The sequence below is a fragment of the Mizuhopecten yessoensis genome, unplaced genomic scaffold (assembly GCF_002113885.1).
Source record: "Mizuhopecten yessoensis strain PY_sf001 unplaced genomic scaffold, ASM211388v2 scaffold9031, whole genome shotgun sequence".
Taxonomy (NCBI): domain Eukaryota; kingdom Metazoa; phylum Mollusca; class Bivalvia; order Pectinida; family Pectinidae; genus Mizuhopecten; species Mizuhopecten yessoensis.
The window spans coordinates 51843-79422 of NW_018407844.1; the positions used below are offsets into that span (position 1 = coordinate 51843).

Sequence of the window (27580 nt, forward strand, 5' to 3'; positions counted from 1 at the left end):
ATACAAGGTGCCACAACGTCTGGGGGTTGATTTCCTAATACAATGTAATACAAGGTGCCACAACATACACTGGACATCACAAGGTTTGACAAAGACGTCCAGGGGTTGATTTCCTAATACAATGTAATACAAGGTGCCACAACGTCTGGGGGTTGATTTCCTAATACAATGTAATACAAGGTGCCACAGCATACGCAAGACATCACAAGGTTTGACAAAGACGTCTAGGGGTTGATTTCCTAATACAATGTTATACAAGGTGCCACAACACGGGACATCACAAGATTGGACGGATGATGAAGGAGGCTGCAGCAACAACATGGCAGCAGGCCTAGACTGCAATTCCAACCCGCAGCAGTGAGAGCCGACCAGTCCCTGGCTGGGTCTGATCAACTAAGTCGCCCACCTCTGGAGACATCGTGGATAAGTGGCAAACCGCCTAACCAAGGAGGACCATCCACCCGATGATGGGACTGGCCAGCATTGGAATATTCCTATGTATTCAAGGTAATGGAACAGAAAAAAAAACATTCACTTCAAAATGAACTTTGGATAATTTAATGAAAACTTACTTCAAGAATTTTGCATATTTTGGCTCTTTCCAGTACTGTAAATATTTCAGATAGTTGATAAACTCTTCTTGTTTGAAAAACCCTCTCTGTGCTAAAACTGAAAAAGAAGAAAATGATAAAGTTCTATTATACATCAATTATATTGTAGTGATTGGCACTATACATCGCAATATTTTAAATACAGTACGATACACAATAGTTTTTGGGAGGTTACAATACACGGTCTGCTCATATATATATCTGTTCAAACATGGCTAGTGAAAAATCCAGATCGTCATGCACATCAAAAGACGTTGTGAATTGTGTGAAACTTTAAGTCATGCCCATTTTGGACAAGTCGATTTCAGTTGTAATATTGCCTTCAAAAATTTGTAACAACTTCTTTTCTCTTTGCTTCTATTGTAACTATGTGTATCGTGATAGGATCGTGACCACAGTATCATGATACATGTCGTATCGCCATGTTGATGTATTGTGGCAGGTTTTAATTGTAAAAAATGTACATAGAGTTTAGTAGGTCGCCTTCTAGCTTAGAGCTAGAAGGAATTTCCCTTTAGCTCAGTGGTTCCTAGGACTAGGAACCTGGAGATCGAGGGTTCGATCCCCAGTGGAAGCACACTATTCTCTTTCCTGTTAAAGTATCATTGCAGCCCTATTATTACTATGATAAAAATAGCTTTATTACAAAAGCAGTCGGATATATTCTGGTGTTGATAATCAAATGAAATTTTCATAACAGATTGATAAGAATTCTAGACATCTACCAATTGAGCTACCTGGTTGTTAACGATCAACCTAGTTTTGCTACATTCCTTCCTAATTTTATTAAGTCTTCGCCCCGAAGACGCAATTATTCACAACCCAGATTTGGGCATATATCCCCTTGTCAAGCATTCACCTAGTACTTGAAACAAGGGTTTTACAGTGTAATTACATTTCTAGTGCAGAAAGTCACCTGTTACTTTACCCCTGTATATTGGTTCAGTTGAAAATTACATCCCAAAAGGTGCAGACAGTACTAGAGGAATTCAAGAGCACAAAACATTGGCCAAAGTTATTATTTTGTTTTTAGAGATTAGCATAATCAATGAAATTGTGACTTCTTCAATGAGCAAATAACTAATTATAACCTTTCAGTATTTTACTAGTTTGGGGAAAAGATTAAGCCTGCAGTACTCCACTATTAATTTTTTTTAGAAAAAACACAATGAAGAGCAGCACGCTGCGTAAACAACAGATACCACAACACTAGCTCTGTGTAACAGATATGATCCACACACTACAATGGCCAACACTACAAACACGGCGCTGTCACACAAGAATGATCCTTTTTTACAAAATTTTACACCAAATTGTAGCTATAAACCCAACATATATACTCACACCTGTAGACCCTCGAACCAGACATGCACACCCTCATGCATACAAACACATATCTGCTACAAAGGATACCTACAAATATTCATTCTTTCCACACACAATGGAATCTCCTNAAAATGTATCACTGTAAATAACCCCGTTTTTTCACGCCTCTGTGATAGGACCCCCGATATCATAATCATCACTATTGATGGAGCCCCTGCACCATAAAGAAGAAGACTACATGATTGCATGATATATAACCTTAAAATTTAGAAAACAAACTATTTCATTTATGTTGCTAATTCAATCAAGCAATACAACTGAGCAGAAAGATAACATTTTTTTTTCAAAACTCACAGGTCAGGTAATTTGGATTAGCCAGACACTGAACAAACTCCAACTCGGCTTGAAACCTGGTTTTCTGCTCATCTACATCTGAAAATATGCAAACAACGTTTGGTGAAATAAAGAATATTGGCAATTTACAAACATATCGTCATACATTTTTAGCAATGAGAGAGTTGCCTAGTACAAACGATTGTTGTCCAATGTGCTAAATGTTATCCAACATAATCTAAAAATGTCAAACTACAGAAAACTACCTGGTCCAGCAAGCGAGCTTTGTCTACTGGCCGCCATTGCTATATATACCACGATCAATATGACGCTTATTTTTGCAGTGTAATTTAAGTCCGATGCAAACACTTTACTGATTCGGACTACATTTATACGCAATGGCGGCTCCCATCTGACAATTTTATAGGATGTGAATTTCTCTCACAAGCGTCTTTATTGTTTCTCCAATTAATCGTTACAATATGCAGTCCTCTCGGACACCTGTTAAACTTGAAGTATTTCAGGCGATGCAGGACGTGAATGTTGTTGTTTTAAGTCGCCGCAGTGAACGCGAGCTGAGGCCGGTTTTGCCTTGCCTGGTTCGCATGGCACTTTGTAAACCACTTGATGAAAGTTCATCATGGACAAAGTCGCGAAAGGAAGTGCTTAAAATCCTCAATGGAATAGAAGTGGTCAACAGCATCGTCGCACTCCTCTCCATTGACTTTAATGCCCTTGAACAAGATGTTATCAAGGAACAGCAATTGAGGTATTAAACCAAAACAGTGAATTATTGCTGCTCTAGCAGAACATGGTTATAACTAGTACATGGACTGATATTAATACCCGGCCTGCGCAATATATAAAAAATCTCTCGTCGTCAGAAAGCTACGTTATCGCAGCTAGGTTATAATTATAACCTGTTGTATATCGAGGGTCCTCGAAACCGGACCAATGTCAAAAAAAGTTGGAACAAAATTAGTATGAGTTCTTGCTATGGGACGAAAGCGATAAGATATGTTCCCTTTCTACAGACAGGTTGTTCGTAATCATGTTGGGCACAGCGGCACATATGGGTAATAATCCTGCATTTGGGTAACAGTTACTGAAATGGGGAATAAAGTGGAATAAAAGCACACAAAGTTCTTTTAAACATTTGCAGCAAAAACAACTTTGTGTGGGTTTTTTTCATTTTATTCCACAGTAATAAAATTATTACTCAAATGTTACCCAAATGCAGGAGTATAACCCATATGCACTGTTGTGCCCAACCTGATAATTACCAACCGGAACAAAGTGTCTAGAAACATTTAATATAGTCTGAAATATGTAACCCGAGAGAATGGTGACGGCACCGAACACAAACACTTTTAAGAATAGACTAGCTTATAATTATCATTTGGCTGTAAATTATAATTATCGTTTGGCTGTAAGTTATAATTATCATTTGGCTGTAAATTGGAACTTTTGTATATTTATCAAATCTGAAATTCATCAATAACAAGATGTGGTAACATAGGAACATTACAACTTATGTACTATTTGTATAGTTGTATAGAGGCCTTATTAACGCAAAAAAAAAAATGTATAAATATCTCTTATATATTTTTATACATACTGTGTAATATTTTTGTTGGCATTTTTACTATCACCACATACATACATTATTCTGTAAGTTGAGAAAATTTGTCAGCCTGTCAATATGTCTAAATTATTTTTTCTTTTTTTGTCTCCGTTATGAAAAAATGGAGAAAAAAATCTGTTGATTTTGATGTATACATAGTTATCCATATATTTTCCCCACCTATAAGATTACCCAGGAAAAAGGCCTATTTGATTTGTCTTCTGCTCATTTTAGGTCAAAGTTCGGTGGGAGCCAGTCGGAGAGTGTGTTGATATCACAGCTACAGAGCGGGCCGGCTTTAGAGTTTGAGAGAAGCGACCCGGCACGCAGGATACGTTTACTGCTTAGCGAACTACTCTTTGTTATGTCACAAGTACGTTTACTGCTTAGCGAACTACTCTTTGTTATGTCACAAGTACGTTTACTGCTTAGCGAACTACTCTTTGTTATGTCACAAGTACGTTTACTGCTTAGCGAACTACTCTTTGTTATGTCACAAGTACGTTTACTGCTTAGCGAACTACTCTTTGTTATGTCACAAGTACGTTTACTGCTTAGCGAACTACTCTTTGTTATGTCACAAGTACGTTTACTGCTTAGCGAACTACTCTTTGTTATGTCACAAGTACGTTTACTGCTTAGCGAACTACTCTTTGTTATGTCACAAGTACGTTTACTGCTTAGCGAACTACTCTTTGTTATGTCACAAGTACGTTTCATTTCTTCTCTCATGGCAAAGAATAGTTCCACTCATTAATCTTTATTTACTTATTAATAAACACATTCACCCCTGAAAGTTCATAATGAACTATTCTAACCAATCAATTGGAAAAGTTCAAATGTGTTTTCAGGGGTGAATGAGTTAAGGTTACATGTATCTTTCTCAGATAATTTCTAATTACCAAGTACTGATCCATTCGAAAATGTAGTCTTTGGCAAATATTTTACTTCTGTATATACAAGTATTTGTTGGTTGAAACTAGTGCTATTCACAATCTAAAAATCTACGACACAAACTAGTATGTTGTTTGTTTCAGATAAAGGAAACTCGAGCAGAATTCTATCAAAAACAATCTGAGCTATTTGAAAGTCATGCTTACCTGGAGGAGTTGTCTGACGTATTGTGTATAGCTCAGGCAGGTAAGATCGTTACCTGTAAAAAGATCATAATTATACAGAGCTCTTTCTATCGGTAAATTTTATTTTTAATTGGCTACTAAAAATATGATGTGGTTATGCAATTGGCTAACAATATTTAAAAAATGGGAAAAAACTGTATGTTTGTCCCAGAAAACGATCTGTCTACTCACGTGTGTATTGTGGCTGGCACTGAGTGCGTGAGGTAATCAGGGCCGTCACAGATCAGCGCACGCTGTACGACTGTGAGCTGATGCTTTGTCTAAGTTGTTATGACAACGAGCAAGCTTCGGTTGACAACAGGTGTTATAGTTTGTGTTACATTAATGGACAGTGGCCGGGGTCAAGTTAATGGACAGTGGCCGGGGTCAAGTTAATGGACAGTGGCCGGGGTCAAGTTAATGAGATGACTCATGCATTGATGTTAAAAAACCAGAGTCTGACAAGCGAGTACACATGGTCTCGCACATATACATTTGTGGGAGTCATAAGGCGATCAGATCACCTCGTTCAAACACCGCGTCCATTACATATATTATACATATGTCAAACAGTCATAGCAGTGCTATTCATGTGATGTCAACGGAGTGTTCAAGATTAAATTCATATTCAGAGTATTAGTCTGTAGGCAGATTTTGCCCAAACTGTATTTTCATTGTAAATATTCACTATCCATGACATAAACCATTGGGCTATCGACCCCTAATAACTGACACTGACCCCTCCATCTTCCAATTTTCTTTTAATTTTACATAGAAGGGCCCCTCTTAATATTGATATTGACTTAAAATTGCTGAAAATGGCCCACTGCTCTCAAATTCCAGGATTTTTCCAGCAGTACCCCTGGTTAGTTAGACTTATGATCAGGGGAATCTGTTTCATTACCTTCTTCCATTGGCAATAATTTCATTGTCAAAATTCCATTATTTATGTTTATATATATATATATATACGGTACATTTTTATTAGCTCACCTGGCCCGAAGGGCCAAGGGCCAGGTGAGCTTATCCCATGGTGCAGCGTCCAGCGTCCGGCGTCCGTCAACTTTTTCCTTTAAAATGCTACTTGTCCTGAATGGCTTAGAGGATTTAAACCAAATTTGGTCAGGAGCATCATTGGCCAAAGGGTTCTCAGTTTTGTATAAACGGAGGGTATAACCCCCCTGGGGGCAGAGGGGCGGGGCCAAATAGGGGGAAAATAGGTAAATCTTTAAAAATCTTCTTCTTCTCAACCAATAGAAGGATTTTGACCAAATTTGTCCTAGAGCATCTTTGGACAAAGGAGACTCAAGTTTGTATAAACGGAGGGTGTGGCCCCTCTGGGGGCGGAGGGGCGGGGCCCAATAGGGGAAATAGAGGATTTTTTTTCTCCTGCTATACAAGTGAAGGGATTTTAACCAAATGCAGTCTGAAGCATGATTAGGGACAAAAGAATCAATTTTGTATAAACTGAGGTGTGTGGGCCTCCTTCTAAGGGCAGATGGGTGGGGCCCATTAGGGGAAATAGAGGAAAACATCAAATATCCTTCTCCTTTTGTACCGATGAAGGGATTTTGACCAAATTTGGTCTGGAGCATCATTGGCCAAAGGGTTCTCAGTTTTGTATGAACGGAGGGTATGGTCCCCCTGGGGGCAGAGGGACGGGGCCAAATAGGGGAAAATAGGTAAATCTTTAAAAATCTTCTCCTCAACCAATTGAAGGATTTTGACCAAATTTGTCCTAGAGCATCTTTGGACAAAGGAGACTCAAGTTTGTATAAACGGAGGGTGTGGGCCTTCTGGCGGCATAGGAGCGGGGCCCAATAGGGGAAATAGAGGATTTTTTTTCTCCTACTATACAAGTGAAGGGATTTAAACCAAATGCAGTCTGAAGCATGCTTAGGGAGAAAAGAATCAATTTTGTTTAAACTGAGGTGTGTGGATTCCCCTTCTTTGGGGCAGATTAGTGGGGCCCATTAGGGGAAATAGAGGAAAACATTAAAGATCCTTCTCCTTCTGTACCGTTGAAGGGATTTTAACCTAACCAAACTTGTTTTAGAGAATCTTTGGGCAAAGGGAATTGAATATTTATAAATGGAAGATGCAACTTTGTTACTTGTACTCCTTTGATAAACCTGAATGGTACTCAGCAGGTTTTAAATTGAAAAATAAAATACCAGGTGAGCTATTAAGGCCCCTGGGCCTCTTGTTTATTTTTTCTTTTTGCATGGAAAAGGTGATTTGATTGCTTTCACTATGATAATGTAGGATATTTTGAATTTGTGATTATTAATTTTGAGTTACATTTAAGGAAAAAAGTCAAAGGAACAATGTCCATTCATTACTTTTAGAAATAAGCTTTTAGTTGTAAAGCTTATTAGACATGTCTATGTGTACAAAGTACTCTTGTAAGTTATTAGCTTTTTCACCCCATATAACTTTAGTAGACTCTACCATGCATTGATATGGAGGAGTCCATTATGGTATACAGTGGTGAAAGGGTTAATCTGACACAATATTAAACATGTGGTCATGGTTACAGAGTTACCATCACTGTTGCCTGTTGTTGAGGTGGCTGAGGCACTACTTCATGTCCCAAACGGAGGCTGGCTTCTGTGTCGACTCATCAGCAACGCTCCAGATTCCTTCAAGGAAGGTATGTACTACAGGTATTTACTCCAGAGCTTCAACCACCCAATACCAGGTGGGCTATTATATCTCACGGACTTCATGATATTAGTCATTAAATCTAATTAAAAATTGAATCACTGCTGTTCTGAGATTTATAAAAATTTTGACGCTGTTAGATAACAATAAAAAGCAATGTTTTGCTGAAATTTTGGGGAAAAGGTAATTTTGACTCTAAAGTACCTAAGGTAAATCCTAAAGATAATAAAGTGTATTATTTCACCTCATCTGTATATATATATATATATAGCATGTCTACTTCCGTTACATTGATCACATGACAGGGAAATAAAACATCGTGTTTCCCTTGATAAATCATGTTTCACTCAGGCGTACGCCGCGTTGCCTCAGGGAAACAAAGAACTGTGTTTCTCTATAAGAATTTATAACACTTGGTGAGTACTGATGATTTCATTTGTTACAGTGTGTGGGAGTTTGGTAGGAAGAGGCGAGAGACAGGAAGAAGAAAGTCTAGGTGGGCGTCGACGGATGGAGCTTCTCCTTAGTCTGTGTGCCATGAACCCGGGGGAAGCATTCAATATCCGTGCCCTCTGTGTAAGTCTTCACACACCCCCACCCTGCACCACTTACCCCTATCCACAGCACCTAGCCAATCCCCCAACAGATAAATGTATTTAGTTTTTTGGCATTCCCTGTTATTTTAATGGACAGTTCTGGATAAACACTGTTAAACTCTTTTTCTCTGCTCAATTCATAGTAAAAAAAATACCTAAGTCACCTACACACTCTTTTTTTTTTAATACTGTATAGCGCTTTAAATTCAGGGGGTCAATATTTTGCGGTTTCGTATTCAGTACATATTCAAGGGGATTACATTTCGTTGTGTCATGCAAAGTATTTTGAGTGTCATCATTTAAGTGATAAACCTCGAAATACAGGTAAACCTTTTGAATACACTGATCAAGAGCGTCCGCCAGTTACTTCACTCGAAAGAAAATCAAATGAGTATGTACCTTTGTAGGAGTAAACTGTAATCAATTAATCACCTGCTGTGTACACATAGATATGTTATGGCCACTTATATGTAAGTGTTGTTTTTACATGGACTGCCGAGTTGTCCGGTGATAGTCTTATTTGAGTTCATTAAAGCTTGCATAACAGCGTTGGGTTATAAGTATCTTCAACATGTTGTGGTCCGTAAAAGTGGTTAACATTTTTGATAATTTCGCTGGTGTTTAGAATTCGTAGATATTAGTCAAAGTACCAATATAGCGAAATTAAAACCCCTGCGAAATATAACCCCTATACAGTACTTAAAACAAATAAATATTCTCAATTTTCTTTTTACTTTATCCTTAATGATTTTCAAATAAGTTCAGTTTTCGGATGTCTGGAAACTTTTGGTCTTTAATAAAATTGGATGAACTCTACCCTTTGACCTTTAACTTTGCAGGTTGAGCACTGTACCATGCCAGGGCTGGCTGTGTCACTGTCCTTGAAGATGAGTGAGCTCAACAAGTCTGCCACCATGGCAACCACAGACAGAACCAATGATATGATAGCTTTCATCAGCGGCCTGTTGCTTGGTAACGACATACCAGTGAGAAGCTGGTTCTCACTCTACATTAAGGCCGGTCAAAAGGTTAGAGGTCGTCCGCATATTTCTATTTTTAGCTTAAAATGTAAGGCGAGATATTGCCATTTATCTTTCAGCCTTTGCCTTTCTCTGTCTTTTTTGCAACTTTCAAATAATTTTGAAAGTTCTGGATTTTAATTTGATCAGATAAATTTAACTGGTTAAGCTGAACTTGGAGATGAAGCTTTCTTATTACATGTAATGAGTTCTGCGGAATAATACGTCAAGAATGAGCCACAATGATAACTTCATAACCCCAATGGTGTCTGACATGAAATAGCGCATATGTGGCATTGTGGTTGTGCGATTCATTTATTGATAAAGAGTAATGATGTTTGAAAATAGGTTTTCTCCCACAACCACTGTAGGTTTCCTCACTCCCACAACAACTGTAGGTTTCCTCACTCCCACAGCCACTGTAGGTTTCCTCACTCCCCCAACCACTGTAGGTTTCCTCACTTCCACAACCACTGTAGGTTTCCTCCCTCCCACAACCACTGTAGGTTTCCTCCCTCCCACAACCACTGTAGGTTTCCTCACGCCCACAACCACTGCAGGTTTCCTCACTCCCACAACCACTGGAGGTTTCCTCACTCCCACAACCACTATAGGTTTCCTCACTCCCACAACCCCTGTAGGTTTCCTCACTCCCACAACAACTGTAGGTTTCCTCACTCCCACAACCACTGTAGGTTTCCTCACTCATGACTCATTGGATAAACCAGTTTGTGGGTAACCCCCTGGACGAGTCACAGGTTCCAGGTATAAGCAGGGCAGTCACAAGGTACTGGATCGATTCTTTCATATATAATTAAAGTCAGTAAAAGGCCGAACAAATCAGAACTCTTCTTTGTTGGAGATACAACCCAGAGCATTGGGACATTCTTCCTTAGCAGTATTCTCCCTGTACAGTTTTGTGTATATACTTACCTCCCTTATCCTTTAAATATGTGTTGTATTATATCCAATGAAGCCACTTTGTATTTCAGAGAAAGCGTGAGCCCTCCACCTCCTCCCTCTACAGCCTCCGTCTGTGGCTCCTCGAACAACTCATCTCCATCCTCCCTGACAGTGGCACTTCCATGTCAGAGTCAAGTGTCATCCAAGCCAGTGCTTTTGTCCGCCTGTACTGCGCCTTGAAGGGCATGGCCACTCTAAGGTATATACACACAGGGGAACTTATATAATTTGGTTTAAGAAAATGTGTTAATCAAACTGAAAAAAATTAGATAGAAGCATACTTACATTAGCCCACTCAAATTTTTGCGGAACATAGGGGTTTGTCTCTGGGTTTGCCTCATAAGTGTATTATTGAATTAGTGGAGTTGCTGTACCTTTATATAGTTGATGAATTAGTGCAAATTTAATTTTCTGCTATAGAACATCATTCAAGTAATTACTATAGAACATAATGTATGTACGTATGCAGGTGAGTTGTCATTTACTGTCCCGTCAAATCTTGTATTTCATGATTCTGATAGCCTGTGCTACATGGTCAAATTTTAGCGGTGCACAGTAATTAGCGGACAAGATGTAACGCGAAAGCTGCTAAGATGATAATACTGCTAAAATTAGCAACATAAGACATTTACATAGGAAAAAGCCCCTGATATTTTAATATTTCTCTGATGACGTTTCAGCAGCTGGATTATCTTGGATCATTGATACAAATAAGAATTAATTATCCGACAGGTTCTCAGAAGAAGAGATGAAGTTGTTACTGCGTCTGGTGACCTCGCGACCCCCGCTGACTCCTGCTGGTGCTAGATTTGTCTCCCTTGGACTGTGTATGTTGATAGCATGTCCATACTTACTGGGGTAAGTACGTGACAAGGACCAAGTTTATCTTTTTTACCCTGCCACAAAGTAGGGCTGGAACGGGTAACCAGTTATGGATTAATTACTGCAGAGCGGGTCACACCTTGACCTATGACCTTTGATCTTGGCCTCAGTGACCTCAGTTAATTCATAACAGTTACAGGTCAGTTATTGAAGAAGAACTGCAGCAAGGATCACGTAACTTCACACATTATGTGCCATTTAATTATGATTACAGGATTTTGAACATTTTTGTTACCATGACGCCTGTGACCTTGCTTTAGGTTGCTTTCACACATTGGAACTGGTTCAGGTGTAAACAGAAACAAATGTAAGCCATGTTCCCAAAACATAAATGTGTTTCTCAGGAAAAATGAATTTTGACTGTAACTGAGTAATTGATTATCTTTCAGAAGCCCCGACCAAGAGAAGCAGGCCATTGAATGGATTAGGTGGCTTATGGGAGCCGAAAAAGAGTTTGAAATGTGAGTATTTAAATTGTGAACTGTTTGATGTTTGATGCTACGCCATCATAATTCGGAGTAAAAACTTTAAATTTATATAACAAGTAGGTAAGAGATGGAGCATCAACACCAGGGATTCCGTGAATCAGGAGGTTTTATTTGTTGACATGTTTCGGTAGGCTAGGCCTGCCGTCATCAGAACAATTTTACAGTGGCATTGTACGGTTCACAATATAATGGCATTATGATATTGTTATTTAGATCTCGTGATATAAACAAGTTTTGGAGGGAAATTGTGACTGCAAATTGGCGACGTTGTTATCGGCTACAATATAAACAGCGGTAAAAAGCAAGACTGGCTTGGTTTGTTCTGCAATGACAATGAAATACATTGTAACCCAAAGGACAATAGATATTTCTAATAAAATAACACAGGAACAATGTATCAATAAAGTCAATAAAGGGTTCAATTCAAATATTCTAAAATCCACAATGTACTGGGACAAGAATCCTTATGAGAGGTGGTATAACTGTAATATTGTATTTAAAGGGAGGGAACTCATGACTGTTCCTTCGGAGAGATGCTGTTTCTCATCGCTATACACTTTCACAACAATGCGACCCCTGCCATCGCTGATCTGGTGTGCAACACTCTGGGCATGAAGGTAAAGAAAACAGCTCATTGACTTCCTCATTATCGTTTTAAAACAAACGTTGTAAAGTGAACTTATGTCGGATGATACAGGATGTCCTTAAAGGCAGGTTTTGTTAAAGTCAGGTTTCAATGGTCTGCGATGAATTTAGAAATTTTGTAATTACAAATGTACTAGGAGAGCTAACTCAGAGATTGAAATGTCAGTTACAAACTGTTTTCCTATTCTTCTGATGCATATTTCACTTCATGTGTAAATATAAATTGTATGGCCTAAGCTTGAAACGAAATAAATTAAAAATTGTTCCACCACCACCATTTTAGCTGAACAAAAGTGTAAAACTCTAAACAAACATAATCATGTTTTATAATATACAGTTTAAAAAGGTATTGCACCAGTTTCACAGGGTCAAATTTCGAGATTTTGTTTCTGAACCAAAATGCAGGGTTTCAATTTTTCCCAACACAGGACAAGGTATATAGTCAATATGATATTTGTAAACATTTTCTTCATGTTGGTAGATATGGATTATGAAAAGATTCTTGTAACACAACCACTAAGTGTACTCTGCAAAGAGTAGCTACATTGAGTCATTTCAGTACATATATAACGACTAATTGTACATACAGCGTAGCCGGATCAACATCGATTTGTGGACAACTTGTACACAATTTACACCTTTGTGTGAAAACGCTTCACTGGTCATTTGTCTGATGAAGGTGGCAGAGTACATACTGTACTTGTCATCGAAACACCACCTAGAAACACTTACTGGTTGTGTTACAAGAATCTTTTCATAATTTATAATCAATAGTTATAAGAAGTACTCCATCAAAAGGGCGACATGTGTGTAGTTTATTATTCTGTGTATTTTCATCAAGCTGCTGATATAGTGAAAAGTAAGCACTGTACGTTGACATTCTGATAATTACTTCCTCAGAGTGCTGTAAAAGCCAATGCCTTGGCCCGAATGAGACAGATATTTACACAAGAGATCTTCACAGAACAGGTACCAGTAACTTTTATTTTCTCTTTAAGTATATTAAAAAAAAAAACTAAATTGTAAATCAAATTATTTTATAACTTCAGACTATAAAATACCATTTTACACGTATCTCTCATTGTACAAAATGTACATGCTCCTTTTCGTTTTAAGTATGGTGTATATACTAATTTCCAAAATGGCTGACTTTCCAAATTATTGACCTCTTCAGAATAAAAATTATTGAAAATCTTCTTTTCTATGTAATTGTACGCAAGACCTTGGAATCCCTATAACCCAAATAAAGATCATGTGGGTTTTTTTTAAGTGATTACCTCCCTTGCTGTGAAGTCTGTTTTGTGTTTACAGGTGATTACCTCCCTTGCTGTGAAGTCTCCGTTTTGTGTTTATAGGTGATTACCTCCCTTGCTGTGAAGTTTCCGTTTTGTGTTTATAGGTGATTACCTCCCTTGCTGTGAAGTCTCCGTTTTGTGTTTATAGGGGATTACCTCCCTTGCTGTAAAGTCTCCGTTTTGTGTTTAAAGGTGATTACCTCCCTTGCTGTGAAGTTTCCGTTTTGTGTTTATAGGTGATTACCTCCCTTGCTGTAAAGTCTCCGTTTTGTGTTTAAAGGTGATTACCTCCCTTGCTGTGAAGTTTCCGTTTTGTGTTTACAGGTGATTACCTCGCACGCTGTGAAGTCTCCATTTTGTGTTTACAGGTTATTACCTCGCACGCTGTGAAGGTTCCAGTCACAATCAAGCTAAACGCCAACATGACAGGCTACCTGCCCATCAACAGCGTGTACCAGCTTCTCCGGAGCCGAGCTTTTTCCAAACATAAGGTCAACATCAAGGTCAGTGTGCTGCTACCATTTTGTGTCATGGCAAAGTAAAAATAATGTTTTACCTTTTGTCCGTCATTGTCTTTTTAATGGCACTTTAACAAGCTGGGCTTACAGTTATTGTAAGTGGGTGAATTAAGGAAGTTGTCTTTAACTCATCAACTCTGACCTGTAAATTTTGAAAAAGACTAATCCCTGTCAAATATTTAGAATATTTAGCAAAAAAAAAGATGTAGAAATTAAAAAAAAAATAGAATATTTTTAACAATACTATTGATATTGAAATGTCTTGTATTTCATTTTTTCGATGTTTTATGATAATTAAGACTGTCATTTTTCACCAAATTTTCTGTTCAAGTTTGAATCAGGAAATTTTACTTGTTCAAATTTGTGTATTCATAAATATATCAAAATGCGTAAAAAACAACCACAACCATATTAGCTGATAAATTAGGCTTGGATATGTTGTGGGTGTGTGCTAAGTATATGTATGTTATACAAGATATTCCACAGTAAGTGATCAGCTGAGAAACACAAGGGAGAAAACTCCTATTAAAATAGTTTAGTTTCTTCACCCCCGTAGGATTGGATTTATCGTCAAATCCGGGTTAGTGCCTGCCCCCTACACCCTCTCCTGCCCCTTCTAGTCGAGGTCTACGTCAACTCCATCGTGGTCAAGAGTACCAAAACTGACCACCTCAATGAGCCAATGACCGATGAGGAAGTGCTGGCCATCTACCAAGAATCAGTGTTCAATACAGGAATCGATAAAATGGATACGGACGACGGGGGCGGGGACGGTACGGGAAGTCTGACGCCCCAGCTGTTAATGTTATATTACATTCTGCTGTACGAGGACACCATTCTTAACAGCATGAAGATCATTGGTAAGGAACCTCCGTACATCTACGACTTTATAAGTTCCATGTAGTGTTACTTTTCACGTTTATGTTAAATATAGGAATTCGTTAAAGTGTTGAATTGTGGTTTTGAAAGTGCTAGCTAAAACTGTTACCTGTCAATCAGTGTTTGTTGTCTGTTCAGTTCACTTTAATGTTAAGTCGTTGATCCTATTTCCACTGCTGAAGTAATTGTATACAATGGTATCGGGGTGTGGACAATACAGGTAACCACACAATCTACACATTGGGCAATTTTCCTGGTTATGTTCGGAATTTTTAAGCTGCCTTAATTTGGAGGAAAATAATGGCTTTTCAAGGCATGTAAATCTAAGTGTAAGTCCACAGTACGAGGCTTGTGTAAAACAAATCTCCTTTACACCTTGGCAGATTTAGTTTATAGAATTAGCAATAATAATTCAAGGTTCTTATATACCGCTTTATCACAACCTAGATCGTAGGACGTCTCAAAGCGGTTCACAAATTATTATCCTTGGTTATAGAGCCTTTGCAACCAGCCAATATCTTTCTCAACTCCCTGGCGAGCATACAGCGTGTGTTGCCATTTCGGCGCTCACAGCTAGCAATCTACAATTCTAGCACTGCCCAACCACTTACTCATATACAGCTAAGTAGACTAGAACAAGCAGAGTAAAGTATCTTGCTCAAAGATAAAACACAATGCCGTGCTGTGACTCGAACCCGCAACCCTTCTGTCATGAGCCGGTTGTCCTACCACTAGACTACCGTGCCTCCTAAATATAAGGAAGTTTATAATTACATCATAGTATATTAATATCAGTTTGACACTGGAGTATGTGTTTGGTAGTGATTGGCCAAGGACTAGAGGTCAAGAGATCACACTTGATAAATTTGGATATTTATGTGAGCCCCACTCACTTGTTATTTTTTGTGTATTTTCAGTGTCGTCACACAGAGAGGTGAAGTCTTACCCGGACAGATTACTGTCCCAGATCCCAATTAACTACCTGTTACAGCAGGCACAGACACAGCAGCACCAGTATGCTGGCCTCTTCTCACCGCTCCTCAGGTAACTTATCCCTGTAAAGTTCTTAAAACAAAAATATACAACATTTATATAGCGCCCTATATAATTTGTAAAATTACTCTAAAACGCTTTACAACATATGGATAATAGTAATAGTTATAATTGATAAACAAAAAAGGCAAACAAATCGCCATTATACATTAAGTAAGAAGGTAAGAAGATAAGAAAATAATCATCTCAATATGCATATAAATGAATATATAAAGGGTGGTATGTACATGACATCTGCGCAAAGAGCCTAAAATGCAGACGTGAATAGGGGGGTCTTTATATCATTCCTGGCCAGGGTTTTTGACTTTGTAATAGCAGATGGTAAGCTATTCCACAACGTGGCCGAAACCCTCCCAAAGCACCGGTTTTAAATTTGACCATTATAATCCTGCACAGACTCTGAATGATGCTTGCATTATTGTAACAGTAAAAAGTCCTTTGACGTTTGTCCGGCAATCTCCTCCTACATTTTTCGACCGATCTCTTTGAAACTTGGTATACATTATAACCATGAAATGAAGTTGTGTCTCCCTAAAAAGTATTTTGATTCGACAATTTTTGCAAAAGTAATTGCCCTTTGTTTATTTCAGTGTTTTATTTTTGTCCGGCAATCTCCTCCTACATTTTTCAACGGATCTCTTTGAAACTTGGTATACATTATAATCATGATATGAAGTTGTGTCTCCCTTAAAAGAATTTTGATTCAACGAATTTTGCAAAAGTTATTGCCCTTTGTTCATTTCAGTATTTGATTTTTTGTCCGGAGATTTTCTCCTACATTTTTTATAGCATGTCAGCTAACCACTCTTAGAATGATGCAGAGAGATCTTATTTCAATGTAATAAAGTATATAACACTATATGGCATTCGACGGGCGTATATTGTTCCGCCCCGTGGTACTCTTGTTTCTGTAAAAATGTTCTGAGAAAGCCCAAAAACATTTCATACTCGGCTCCTCCTAATCGACTTGTCATCAAAGGTTACTGGCAGCTACCGATTTCTGTACCCTCATCTGTGTGCGGGGGAGAACCGGTATTTTGTCCTTAAAAAGTCTGTAAATAGTTATTCAAAATCTTGTACAAACCCAGTTTGACTTTTGTCTTGTTGTGAAAATACCAGTATAAACTTTATTATAAACGTTATTTATTTTACAAACATTTGGACAGGAATTTGTTCAACTTATATTCAATCACTAATATATTGTTGGCCTGGAGGAAAGTGCATACAGCCCGTATTACAGGTTCTTAATGTCAGACGGAAATGGAGTACCCGAGGAAACCAACGTGGTCAGGTAGGTGACCCCATGCCTTTTCACGTCCGACCTGGGAATTGAACCCTGGCTGTCTTGGTGAAAGGACGGGTGTGCTATCCACTGCGCCACCTAGCTAGCCTAGTCTTGTTGTTACAGACTACTGGTGACTCACTACCCCCATCTGTGTGTTGTAGAATAATTCCGTACAAACTCTGTTGGACATTCGTCTTGCTGTTACAGGTTTCTGGTGACTCACTACCCCCATCTGTGTGCTGTAGAGAAATTATGTACAAACTCTGTTGGACACTTGTTGTTACAGGTTACTAGTGACTCACTACCCCCATCTGTGTGCTGTGGAAGACTGGCTTCAGGAGATCATGGTACAAGACCGACATCATAAAGAGTGGTCTCCCCTTAGTCAGACTAACTGTACTGTAGCATCTCTCAATGCAGGTATGTGGTGCAGGGTAACATTTATTTACTGTGTTTTGTTTATGCGTCGTCTTTTAAACGACATTGGCAGAACAGCCCTATTTAAATAAAATAGGCGCCAATAATTAACCGTAGTCATTTGAGCGTTTGATGCAGGTGTATTCTCCATGTTATCCTAAGCTTAGCAACAAGACTCTCATTGAACAAGGTTAACCTATAATGTCATAAACAAACCATGTGTTACGTCATGAGAGTTTTTGCTTTCATACTCAAATGAAATGCCTTTCTGCTGGAAATGATCATAAAAATGGTTGCAGCGCAAATGTAAACATAAGGGAATGAGAGATTGTGTTTTTTATTCACCGACACATATGATAAATTGATTGTATTGTATTTTTTGTCACACACAATTCAGAAATGGTGGAGCATGTGTTATCAACATGATTGAAATATGATGTCACATTTAATTTGCGAACACATGTGATTGAGATCTGTGTGTGTTATTTTCAGCCCTACAGGAGGTGGAATCTCATCCGACTAACGCAGTGGTCCAGCTTCAGGCTCTACTCAGGAAGACGACAGCCAATCTGCTGCCATTCTCCGATACACTAGTGGCAAGCCTGCCGGTGTTACTCAGTCCCGGGGTTCCAAGGCGTGTCCAGGATATGGTGAAAACTGCCTGGTTTAAACTACACACAATCAGTCCACGAATGTAAGTCTTGTTTACCTGAACTCAAGGGGTATCTGCTTAATCAAACTTAATATGTTACCCTTTATTACCTGTTATAAGCCCAGGATGGCGGAAATGAGTACTTGCCCTTTTTCTTTTTGTCTTGCCGCGGAAGGTGTCGCTTTTACGGTGGCTTTAACGTTAAGTTTTTGCGTTTAACTTAGTTTCACTGAAACTAAAGTGCTAAACCAACCAAACTTGGACCATAGATGCATCTTAAGTGGTGCATCTCAACCCATGAATCAAATGCTGGATGCGGCCTACCTTTCATGGTCCATTGACTTTGTCAGCATCTTCATCAACATAAGTTTTTGTGTTTAAGTTAGTTTATGGTTCGCACAGGTCTTGAAAAACCCTTGAATTTGATGTCTGTCTTGAAAAAACCTTGAAAATGACTGTAAGCCTTGAAAACCCCTTGAAAATCAATGGGAGTCCTTGAAAAACCCTTGAATATCAGAGAAGTTAGTTGGGTATCCGTTTCTGTCATGTTAAATCAGTATTTTGTAAACATTCGTCCCAAACAATAATTATTTTTAATACAGATTGATCGTCAAATTGCAGATCGTAATTTTTAATAATTCTGGAAAATATATACCGATGAAGTTTCCAGTTTTACTTTTTCAATTCGTATCATTACTGCATTTGAATTGATTAAGTCTCGTAGTCAAAGCGCTAAAGTGACAGACGGTCATGCACATTAAGAGAATCGTTAACAGGAGGGGAACACGAACGCAACAACTGCGATGGGGAAGTGTGTTTTTTACTGCAAATGGCTTGACGATCGCAGATTATTTTTGGTGAGGGAGTTCAAGGATGATAGGACTCCTGCTTTGTGCTCGCTGTATAACCAATCTAATTAAAATTATATCTTCACATCGCTCTCGTTTACTGATATGTCGCATTGAAGATCTAACAACATCCCGTAGATGGTCATGTTCAGGCGACCTTTGCATTAACCAATCAGATGAGAGCTTACGCATTTCTGTAAGTGATGATGTAATGATTTCGGAACACACTTGCTATGATAAAAGACCGAGAGGTGTCAAATGAGCATCGAAAATGGCTGCGCCCATGACACCACGCCGTGTCTATCTACAAGACAACGTTTGTACAATTTGTGGATTTTGCTTTGAAATAAGAGAGACTTCCTCTTCTGGTGATGTTGTCGTTAAAAAGTTTAACAACCTGAAACTAAAATTAACCAATGACAGGCTTCGCAATATTCAAACTATCACTGGACCAGACGAAAAAGTGGATTTTGGGCTACGAGGTGTCTGCATTAAACGCTACAGGTCCTGCTTTCTGATTGGTTGAAAGAAAGAGTTATGTCGCGTTTTGATTGGCTTGTTATAAATACGATAATGTATTCATGTTGACCTCTGACGTGACCCTCTATGGGATGTTGTTAGATCTTCAACGCGACATATCAGTAAACGGGAGCGATGTGAAGATATAATTTTAATTAGATTGCTGTATAACCAAATTATCGATCTGGGCAAGATTAAGGAATACGCGCTTACATCACATGAAAAGTCATAAACACGTGAAAATTTTTCAGGGATCGCTTCGACTCAGCCTTTGACACTTTTATACCAAACCCTCTACTTCAACGGCAAGTACATCGAGACCTACCTTGACTGTTCCTAATCCAAATCCAAACACGGATGCTAATGACTTTCCTTCAATTCCAGCCCCTCAAGGCCTTGTTGTTCATTAAAATTGTTTGTTTATTTTGCAATATAAATGAGCCCTTGAACTTTCAAAATTTGTCTTGAAAAACCCTTGAAAAGTCCCTAAATTTTGAGGTCAAAAGTTTGTATGAACCATGTAGTTTCATTGATGGTCAAAGCATCAGTTGTGTGTCTGTTTGCCATCTTATGTTATTCAGGCTTTGTGTTTTACCAGTTGTGTGTCTGTATGACATCTTATGTTATTCAGGCTTTGAGTTTTACCAGTTGTGTGTCTGTATGCCATCTTATGTTATTCAGGCTTTGTGTTTTACCAGTTGTGTGTCTGTATGACATCTTATGTTATTCAGGCCTTGTGTTTTACCAGTTGTGTGTCTGTTTGCCATCTTATGTTATTCAGGCTTTGTGTTTTACCAGTTGTGTGTCTGTATGACATCTTATGTTATTCAGGCTTTGTGTTTTACCAGTTGTATGTCTGTATGACATCTTATGTTATTCAGGCTTTGTGTTTTACCAGTTGTATGTCTGTATGACATCTTATGTTATTCAGGCTTTGTGTTTTACCAGTTGTATGTCTGTATGACATCTTATGTTATTCAGGCTTTGTGTTTTACCAGTTGTATGTCTGTATGACATCTTATGTTATTCAGGCTTTGTGTTTTACCAGTTGTATGTCTGTATGACATCTTATGTTATTCAGGCTTTGTGTTTTACCAGTTGTATGTCTGTATGACATCTTATGTTATTCAGGCTTTGTGTTTTACCAGTTGTATGTCTGTATGACATCTTATGTTATTCAGGCTTTGTGTTTTACCAGTTGTATGTCTGTATGACATCTTATGTTATTCAGGCTTTGTGTTTTAAAGGAACTTGAGTACAGTCCTCAAACTTTATATGCGAGTATATCTTCAGGGGTATATATCACACCATAGCATTGTATATAGGTCACTGTGACCTATATTTTCCACTTCAGTCACATTGGACAGTCTTTGGATTTAGCTCCATTCCTTTGGTTAGATGTTCGTTTATCTACGTTTCCATCAAAGCCGAATTGATGTATACTTAACAGGCAGTTTTTAGTTTGTTCTTTATATTTGTGACAGGTTGCGTTTGGCGACGGTGAACGCCATGACATCAATTGATGGGAAGTTTACTCCGAATAGATTCACCTACACGGAAAATGATATCACTGTAGATCCTTTCATTGTACTGAGGTGTAGCCCTAAGGTATTTAGGTAAGTATGGTACCGAGGTGTAGCCCTAAGGTATTTAGGTAAGTATGGTACTGAGGTGTATCCCTAAGGTATTTCGGTTAGTATGGTACCGAGGTGTAGCCCTAAGGTATTTAGGTAAGTATGGTACCGAGGTGTAGTCCAAAGGCATTTAGGTAAGTATGGTACCGAGGTGTAGCCCTAAGGTATTTAGGTAAGTATGGTACCGAGGTGTCCCCTTGCTAAAAAATTGAGTAATAAAGATATTCCTGATTTTTACTTCATTTTGTGAAAAAAAAGAGTACTTATATTATAACACTGCTAATATTCTATTCATGAATCAAAATCGAAATTAAAACTACAAATGTAATAAATTTAAATCCAAGTCAAAATTTTACCTGAACAAGATCAAAGAAATGTCCCGCGGTCATTTTAACACCTTCACAGACATGTTTCGGTCTCCTGCTGGTGACCATGTTGACACAACCCAGTATGACAAATAGGCCAGGGAAGCAGCCTGTTTTCTGCTGTAAAACTAGGCAAAAATAGGTGTCTATTTTTCTATTTGTCAATTTTTCTAGCTGTCAATCAACAGATCGTTGTTGATGCTTTGTTCAGAAGTAAACATGCTATGTCATGCAGTTTAATTGTGTATGTCACAGGTGTCCGCCTATCCTTGAAGTAATGTTACGGGTCCTGGACGCCTACGTCCAGGGATGTCGAGTCTACCTACAAAATCACATGACCACCAATCCAATTCTCGATCATGCAAGTCACAATGAGACGGAACGACGCGACCTAAAGAATGCACTCATCGCTGCGCAGGAGAGCGCTGTGGTACAGATACTGCTCGAGTGCTGTCTCTCTCTACCGGAGGAACAGGTATGGCCAGTAATATTCTGAAAAGAACTGCAATTGTGAATTTAATTTCTTATGACCTTCTTTGTTCCAACAGTCAAACTTCTATAAATCGAACTTCAAAGATTGAAATTTCTCATATGTATCGAACTTACGGCTAAGTCTGGATATTTTCCCATATATTATAACACTACTAATATTTTATTCATGAATCAAAATCGAAATTACAACTAATAAATTTAAATCCAAGTCAAAAATTTACCTGTACAAGTTCAAAGAAATGTCCCGCGGTCATTTTAACACCTTCACAGACATGTTTTGGTCTCCAGTGAGAAGTGCTGGTGACCATGTTGACACAGCCTGGTATTAATTATTTCCAGGTAATAAATTGACACTGATTAATTCAGTATTGTTTTCTTCAGACAGCATTATATACCATTTTAGTTAGAGTTTTCCTAAGCTCCATTACACTTACAGTCATCAAACATGTGTCAAAAATCTTCATTTCTATGTTATGACTTTTTGTTAACTCATTCACCCCTGAAATTTCATAATGAACTATTCCAACCTTTGATTTGGAAGAGTTCAAATGTGTCTTCAGGGTTGAATGAGTTAAATTCCAATTGTTTAGTTAGTCTCTATATTAAGCTCTACTTCCATTGAAGTGTGAGATGGGGCAAATGTATGAGGGGCAGTTGTGACCAAGTGGTTAAGTCATCTGACATTCTGCTACCACTAGCCTTCCACCACTGGGTCACGGGGTCGCTGTGACCAAGTGGTTAAGTCATCTGACATTCTGCTCCCACTAGCCTTCCACCACTGGGTCACGGGGTCGCTGTGACCAAGTGGTTAAGTCATCTGACATTCTGCTACCACTAGCCTTCCACCACTGGCTAGCGTGGTTCTATACATACGTGGGGCAGTCGCCAGGTATTGGCCTTAGATCAGTGTTTTTTCTCCGGGATCTCCGACTTTCCTCCACCACCAAAACCTGGCACGTCCTTAAATGACAATAGCTGTTAATAGGACGTAAAACACAAACAAACAAAACCAAGCATAAGTATGCTGTAAAAAACATTTTCTAGTAGCTGTTACTATAACAATACTGTATTCTGGGAAACTTTTGCTCTGTCTAACCTTTGCCCTACATCGGTATTCAACCAGTGCTAATTTTTGCCCTTGACATTTGATTGCTTCGTTTATTATGTTATTTACTTATAGTTGCTATAATGATAAATTTGCTCTCATTACAGAGAGCAAAAAGGCAAAAAATAAACTGTGGGAAAAACTTCCTTTTATAAAGTTAATGGTTAATTTGCGTGTCAATGACTGGCCCAAAGTGTGTTGTCATTTTTTCTACTGTATACATCAATAATGATGCAGGGAAAACTGAATTATGAGAATTTTGGACAAAGGAATGGAATAAGCAATGAATGTTTAAGCAACCTGTTGTTATGGTCCTATAACACACATAACTGTTAATGACAAACTTGACAAAGCTTGGCAGGACTTTATGTAATGTAAGTTTGTCATCAATAGAAATGTGTGTTATACGACCATAACAATACTTGCTAAAATATTCATTATTTATATTAACATTTTGAAAGAGTAGTTGCGCTTTATTAAGTTATTTCTAATAGTTCTTTGAACTGATAATTAAGTGTTGACAACAATGAAATTGATGACGTCACAATAGAGATTGATGACGTTACAATAGCAAATGTTGTTATAGTCTCATAACAACATTTGCCTTCTCAATGCATTCAGTGGAAGGATACAGAGCAAATGGAAATATTGATGTTTGTCTGTCTTATCCTTGCAGGGGGACCAAGGTTTGCTCAACAATCGACGCGAGGTCCAGTGTATCGTCTGTCCATTCATCCATCAGATGTTCATCTCCGACCCGAACCTGGCGAAGCTCGTACATTTCCAAGTGAGTCACGTACCCCCACAGTGATAGCACATTAGATTGCACCAGCATTCCCTCCCTCCCCCACCCACTCACAATTACCAATGTTAGAATTTGTGAAGACAACATTTAGTCTGTTTTTCCTGATTATTGATATGATAATTTCATGCTTCTGTGGAAAGTTATTAAAACAATGGTATAATGTCAACAAAGATAATCTACAAAGAAGTTTATGTTGGTTGGTCTTCATTTATAGTCCAAATATACAGATATTTTAAAATAAATTTCCTGGGAAAACTTTGAGGTAAAGGTCATTACATGAGACAAAATTATGTTACGTGTTATTTCTGTTTTAACATGTCATATGAAATGTCAAGTGTGCTCTTAGAAGCTTGAGGTAGAGTGTAGGAAATATGGTCAGGGTGTTATAGACCCCGTCAATTTTACAGTGAACTGGGGATATTACAGCGATGAGACAATAAAACAATGATTTTGTATTACAGGGTTACAGCGATGAGACTATAAAACAATGATTTTGTATAACAGGGTTACAGCGATGAGGTAATAAAACAATGATTTTGTTATACAGGGTTACAGCGATGAGACTATAAAACAATGATTTTGTATTACAGGGTTACAGCGATGAGACAATAAAACAATGATTTTGTTATACAGGGTTATAGCGATGAGACTAAAACAATGATTTTGTATTACAGGGTTACAGCGATGAGACAATAATCAATGATTTTGTATTACAGGGTTACAGCGATGAGACTATAAAACAATGATTTTGTATTACAGGGTTACAGTGATGAGATTCTACCTGTAGCGGTGGCCGGGATTCCTTCCATGCACATATGTTTGGACTTCGTACCAGAACTTCTCAGTCAGCCTCAGATAGAAAAACAGGTAAATACACAGGCTAAGGAACATTTGGGTGTAAATATACAGGCTTAGGAACATTTGGATGTAAATATACAGGCTTAGGAACATTTGGGTGTAAATATACAGGCTTAAGAACATTTGGGTGTAAATATACAGGCTTAGGAACATTTGGATGTAAATATACAGGCTTAGGAACATTTGGATGTAAATATACAGGCTTAGGAACATTTGGGTGTACATATACAGGCTAAGGAACATTTGGATGTAAATATACAGGCTTAGGAACATTTGGATGTAAATATACAGGCTTAGGAACATTTGGGGGTAAATATACAGGCTTAGAAACATTTGGGTGTAAATATACAGGCTCAGGAACATTTGGGTGTAAATATACCCTGGTTTAGCTGAAGATTTTATTTTATTTCAACAGAACTAGAACAGAGATATCTCTGTCAATACAGAGGCAGTGGTAGATTGGTTGACAACAAATCGTACGACTTCCGACAGTTTTATCTGGTGTGTGGACGTGTCTTAATTGTCTGGAGCTTGACAAAAGTATCAATTGATACCAAAACGTAACATTATACTAAAGCAATGATTTGTGACATATTAACAATCTCTCATGGTAGTGTTTTTGTGTTTTACATTTTACTGTTTATTGTATTTAGTTGTATTACTGTATTATATATATTGCTGTATATTTTATATATTACTGTATTTTATATATTGCTGTATATTTTGTATATTGCTGTATATTTTATATATTGCTGTATATTTTATATATTGCTGTATTTTGTATATTACTGTGTTGAATATATTGCTGTATATTTTATATATTGCTGTATTTTTAGATCTTTGCCATCAAGCTGATGTCTCACCTTTGCTGTCACTATGCACTGCCCAAGACTCTGAGCGTGGCCAAGCTAGTGATGAACGTCATGTTTACAATGATTGAAGGTAAGCTACTACGAATTACACTTGCATACATTCCCCTGGAATATGACAAAATCAAAGGCACGAGGGTAGCTATTTGATTGGTTTCTGGTAAAATAAACCTGACCAATTGCTAGGTTTGTTTCTGTCCTTTAAATATTACAAATGAGTGACAGGTGACTTCGAAGCCAGTATCCCTTTGTTGATGATATCAGTTATAACCCCACCATATTCCTGCTACTCAAAAGTTATTCTCATTGTATTTTTTATAATATTATAATATCCCAGCTGTATTCCTGTAACAAAATTCTTGCTGTAATACTGCTGTATCCTGTAATATTGCAGTATCCATTTTTCAGTGCTTGACGGTCAGTGTCGTGCCAAGTTTCTGGTGGAGACTGTTCCGTGCCTGGTGCGAGTTTGCCAGGCGTTCCCTCCGCTGTGTGAGGACGCAACCACTCTCCTCGGACAAGTTGGACGTATCTGTATTTCACACCTAACCTCCTCCAGCAACGTCCTGGGCTCGGAGCTTATTGACCCCGATAACAAGTCGGGCCCCGCTTCCAATAGCCAAAGGGAAGGTCCTCAGGCCGGGCTCACAGCCCAGTATCAAAGACTGTACAAAACTATACAGACCACATTCTCCGGCCTGGTCAGGAAAGCACTGGTCACTCGCAACATCTACTCCTGATGGTCACTCACACCAGTCACTCACCACATCTCACAACGGTCATTATTCATCATTTTTACACATCAGCGACACTCTTGTTATATATATGTATTTCTTTATACAAATTGTTGAAAATAAAAACTGATAACTATTTCTGGTGTTATACTTTTTGTCAGTGTGTAACTTAACACCCGTTTTGACTCTGTTCACCCACATATTACATTGTACAAAATATGAAACGACCCTGCTACAGTGAAACCTGCCTAATCTGACATACTGTGAGGAAGTAACAATGTTTAATAATGTAGAGTATAGATACTTTTCTCTTTAATTTCCCAGTACAGACTTATTCAAATAGCTTGGTGATATTGATTCAAACACAGTTAGTAAGCTTGGATCATAAAGGTATTTTGTCCTTTTGTTGATTCAAATAATCATACAATGTAATAAATTAAAATCTTGTATGGCAAATATGTTGTTGGAAGAACAATTTTCGGAGATAAATATTAAAAAAAATATCATGTTTTAAACAGTAACTTTCTGGACTACAATTTACAATGTAATGTACATTAATTTGAAATTTATGAGGTTTTTCAAGAACAAAATTCATTAAAGGGGAAGGATCTGTTATCCAGTTTTGATATAATTTTATATGGTAATTTTTAGCCTGGCTGTTTCACATTGGTTTTACAATACTGGTACCTCCTGTACAGGTTTACAACCAGCTTTAATCTCAATCGGATTAAATTGATCTGTTAAATGGCTTTGTTTAACTTCGTACTATGCCTAATGAAGTTAGCGAAGCCATTTAACAGATTATTTTAACCCTTTCACCCCTTTGTAACTTTAGTGAACTCTTCCATGCTTTGATCTGGATGAGTCCATTATTATCTACAGTGGTGATAGGGTTAAATAGAATGCAGCAAACCTGTTCTATGTTTTGATAAGCTAAAATCTTAAGTTACCAGATACAGTATATTTCTTACTAAACAATCAAG

At 38.0% G+C, this 27580-nt stretch overlaps 2 protein-coding genes across 5 annotated transcripts in view; one reads left to right on the forward strand and one right to left on the reverse strand.

Moving 5' to 3' along the window:
• Positions 1–2582, reverse strand: part of LOC110457151 (mediator of RNA polymerase II transcription subunit 31-like) — a 5522-nt gene extending 2940 nt beyond the window's left edge. For all 4 annotated transcript variants that reach the window (XM_021508263.1, XM_021508264.1, XM_021508265.1 and 1 more), the window contains exons 1-3: positions 2537–2582; positions 2292–2369; positions 573–669 (exon numbers count right to left, since the gene is read on the reverse strand). In XM_021508263.1, the coding sequence (XP_021363938.1) occupies positions 573–669; positions 2292–2369; positions 2537–2573 (212 nt within the window). In that variant the 5' untranslated portion in view covers positions 2574–2582. The remainder of the gene's footprint in view (positions 1–572; positions 670–2291; positions 2370–2536) is intronic.
• A 170-nt stretch (positions 2583–2752) lies between these two features.
• LOC110457147 (integrator complex subunit 2-like) lies at positions 2753–26727 on the forward strand. Its single transcript, XM_021508258.1, has 22 exons — positions 2753–3039; positions 4129–4267; positions 4932–5034; positions 7552–7665; positions 8122–8252; positions 9112–9300; positions 10284–10453; positions 10987–11112; positions 11526–11597; positions 12127–12241; positions 13170–13238; positions 13933–14067; positions 14639–14942; positions 15879–16005; positions 17586–17719; positions 18209–18410; positions 21220–21351; positions 21990–22209; positions 24008–24118; positions 24896–25003; positions 25831–25936; positions 26272–26727. The coding sequence occupies exons 1-22, from the start codon at positions 2753–2755 to the stop codon at positions 26601–26603; spliced, it is 3426 nt and encodes a 1141-aa protein (XP_021363933.1). The 3' UTR covers positions 26604–26727.
• Positions 26728–27580: the final 853 nt, after the last annotated feature.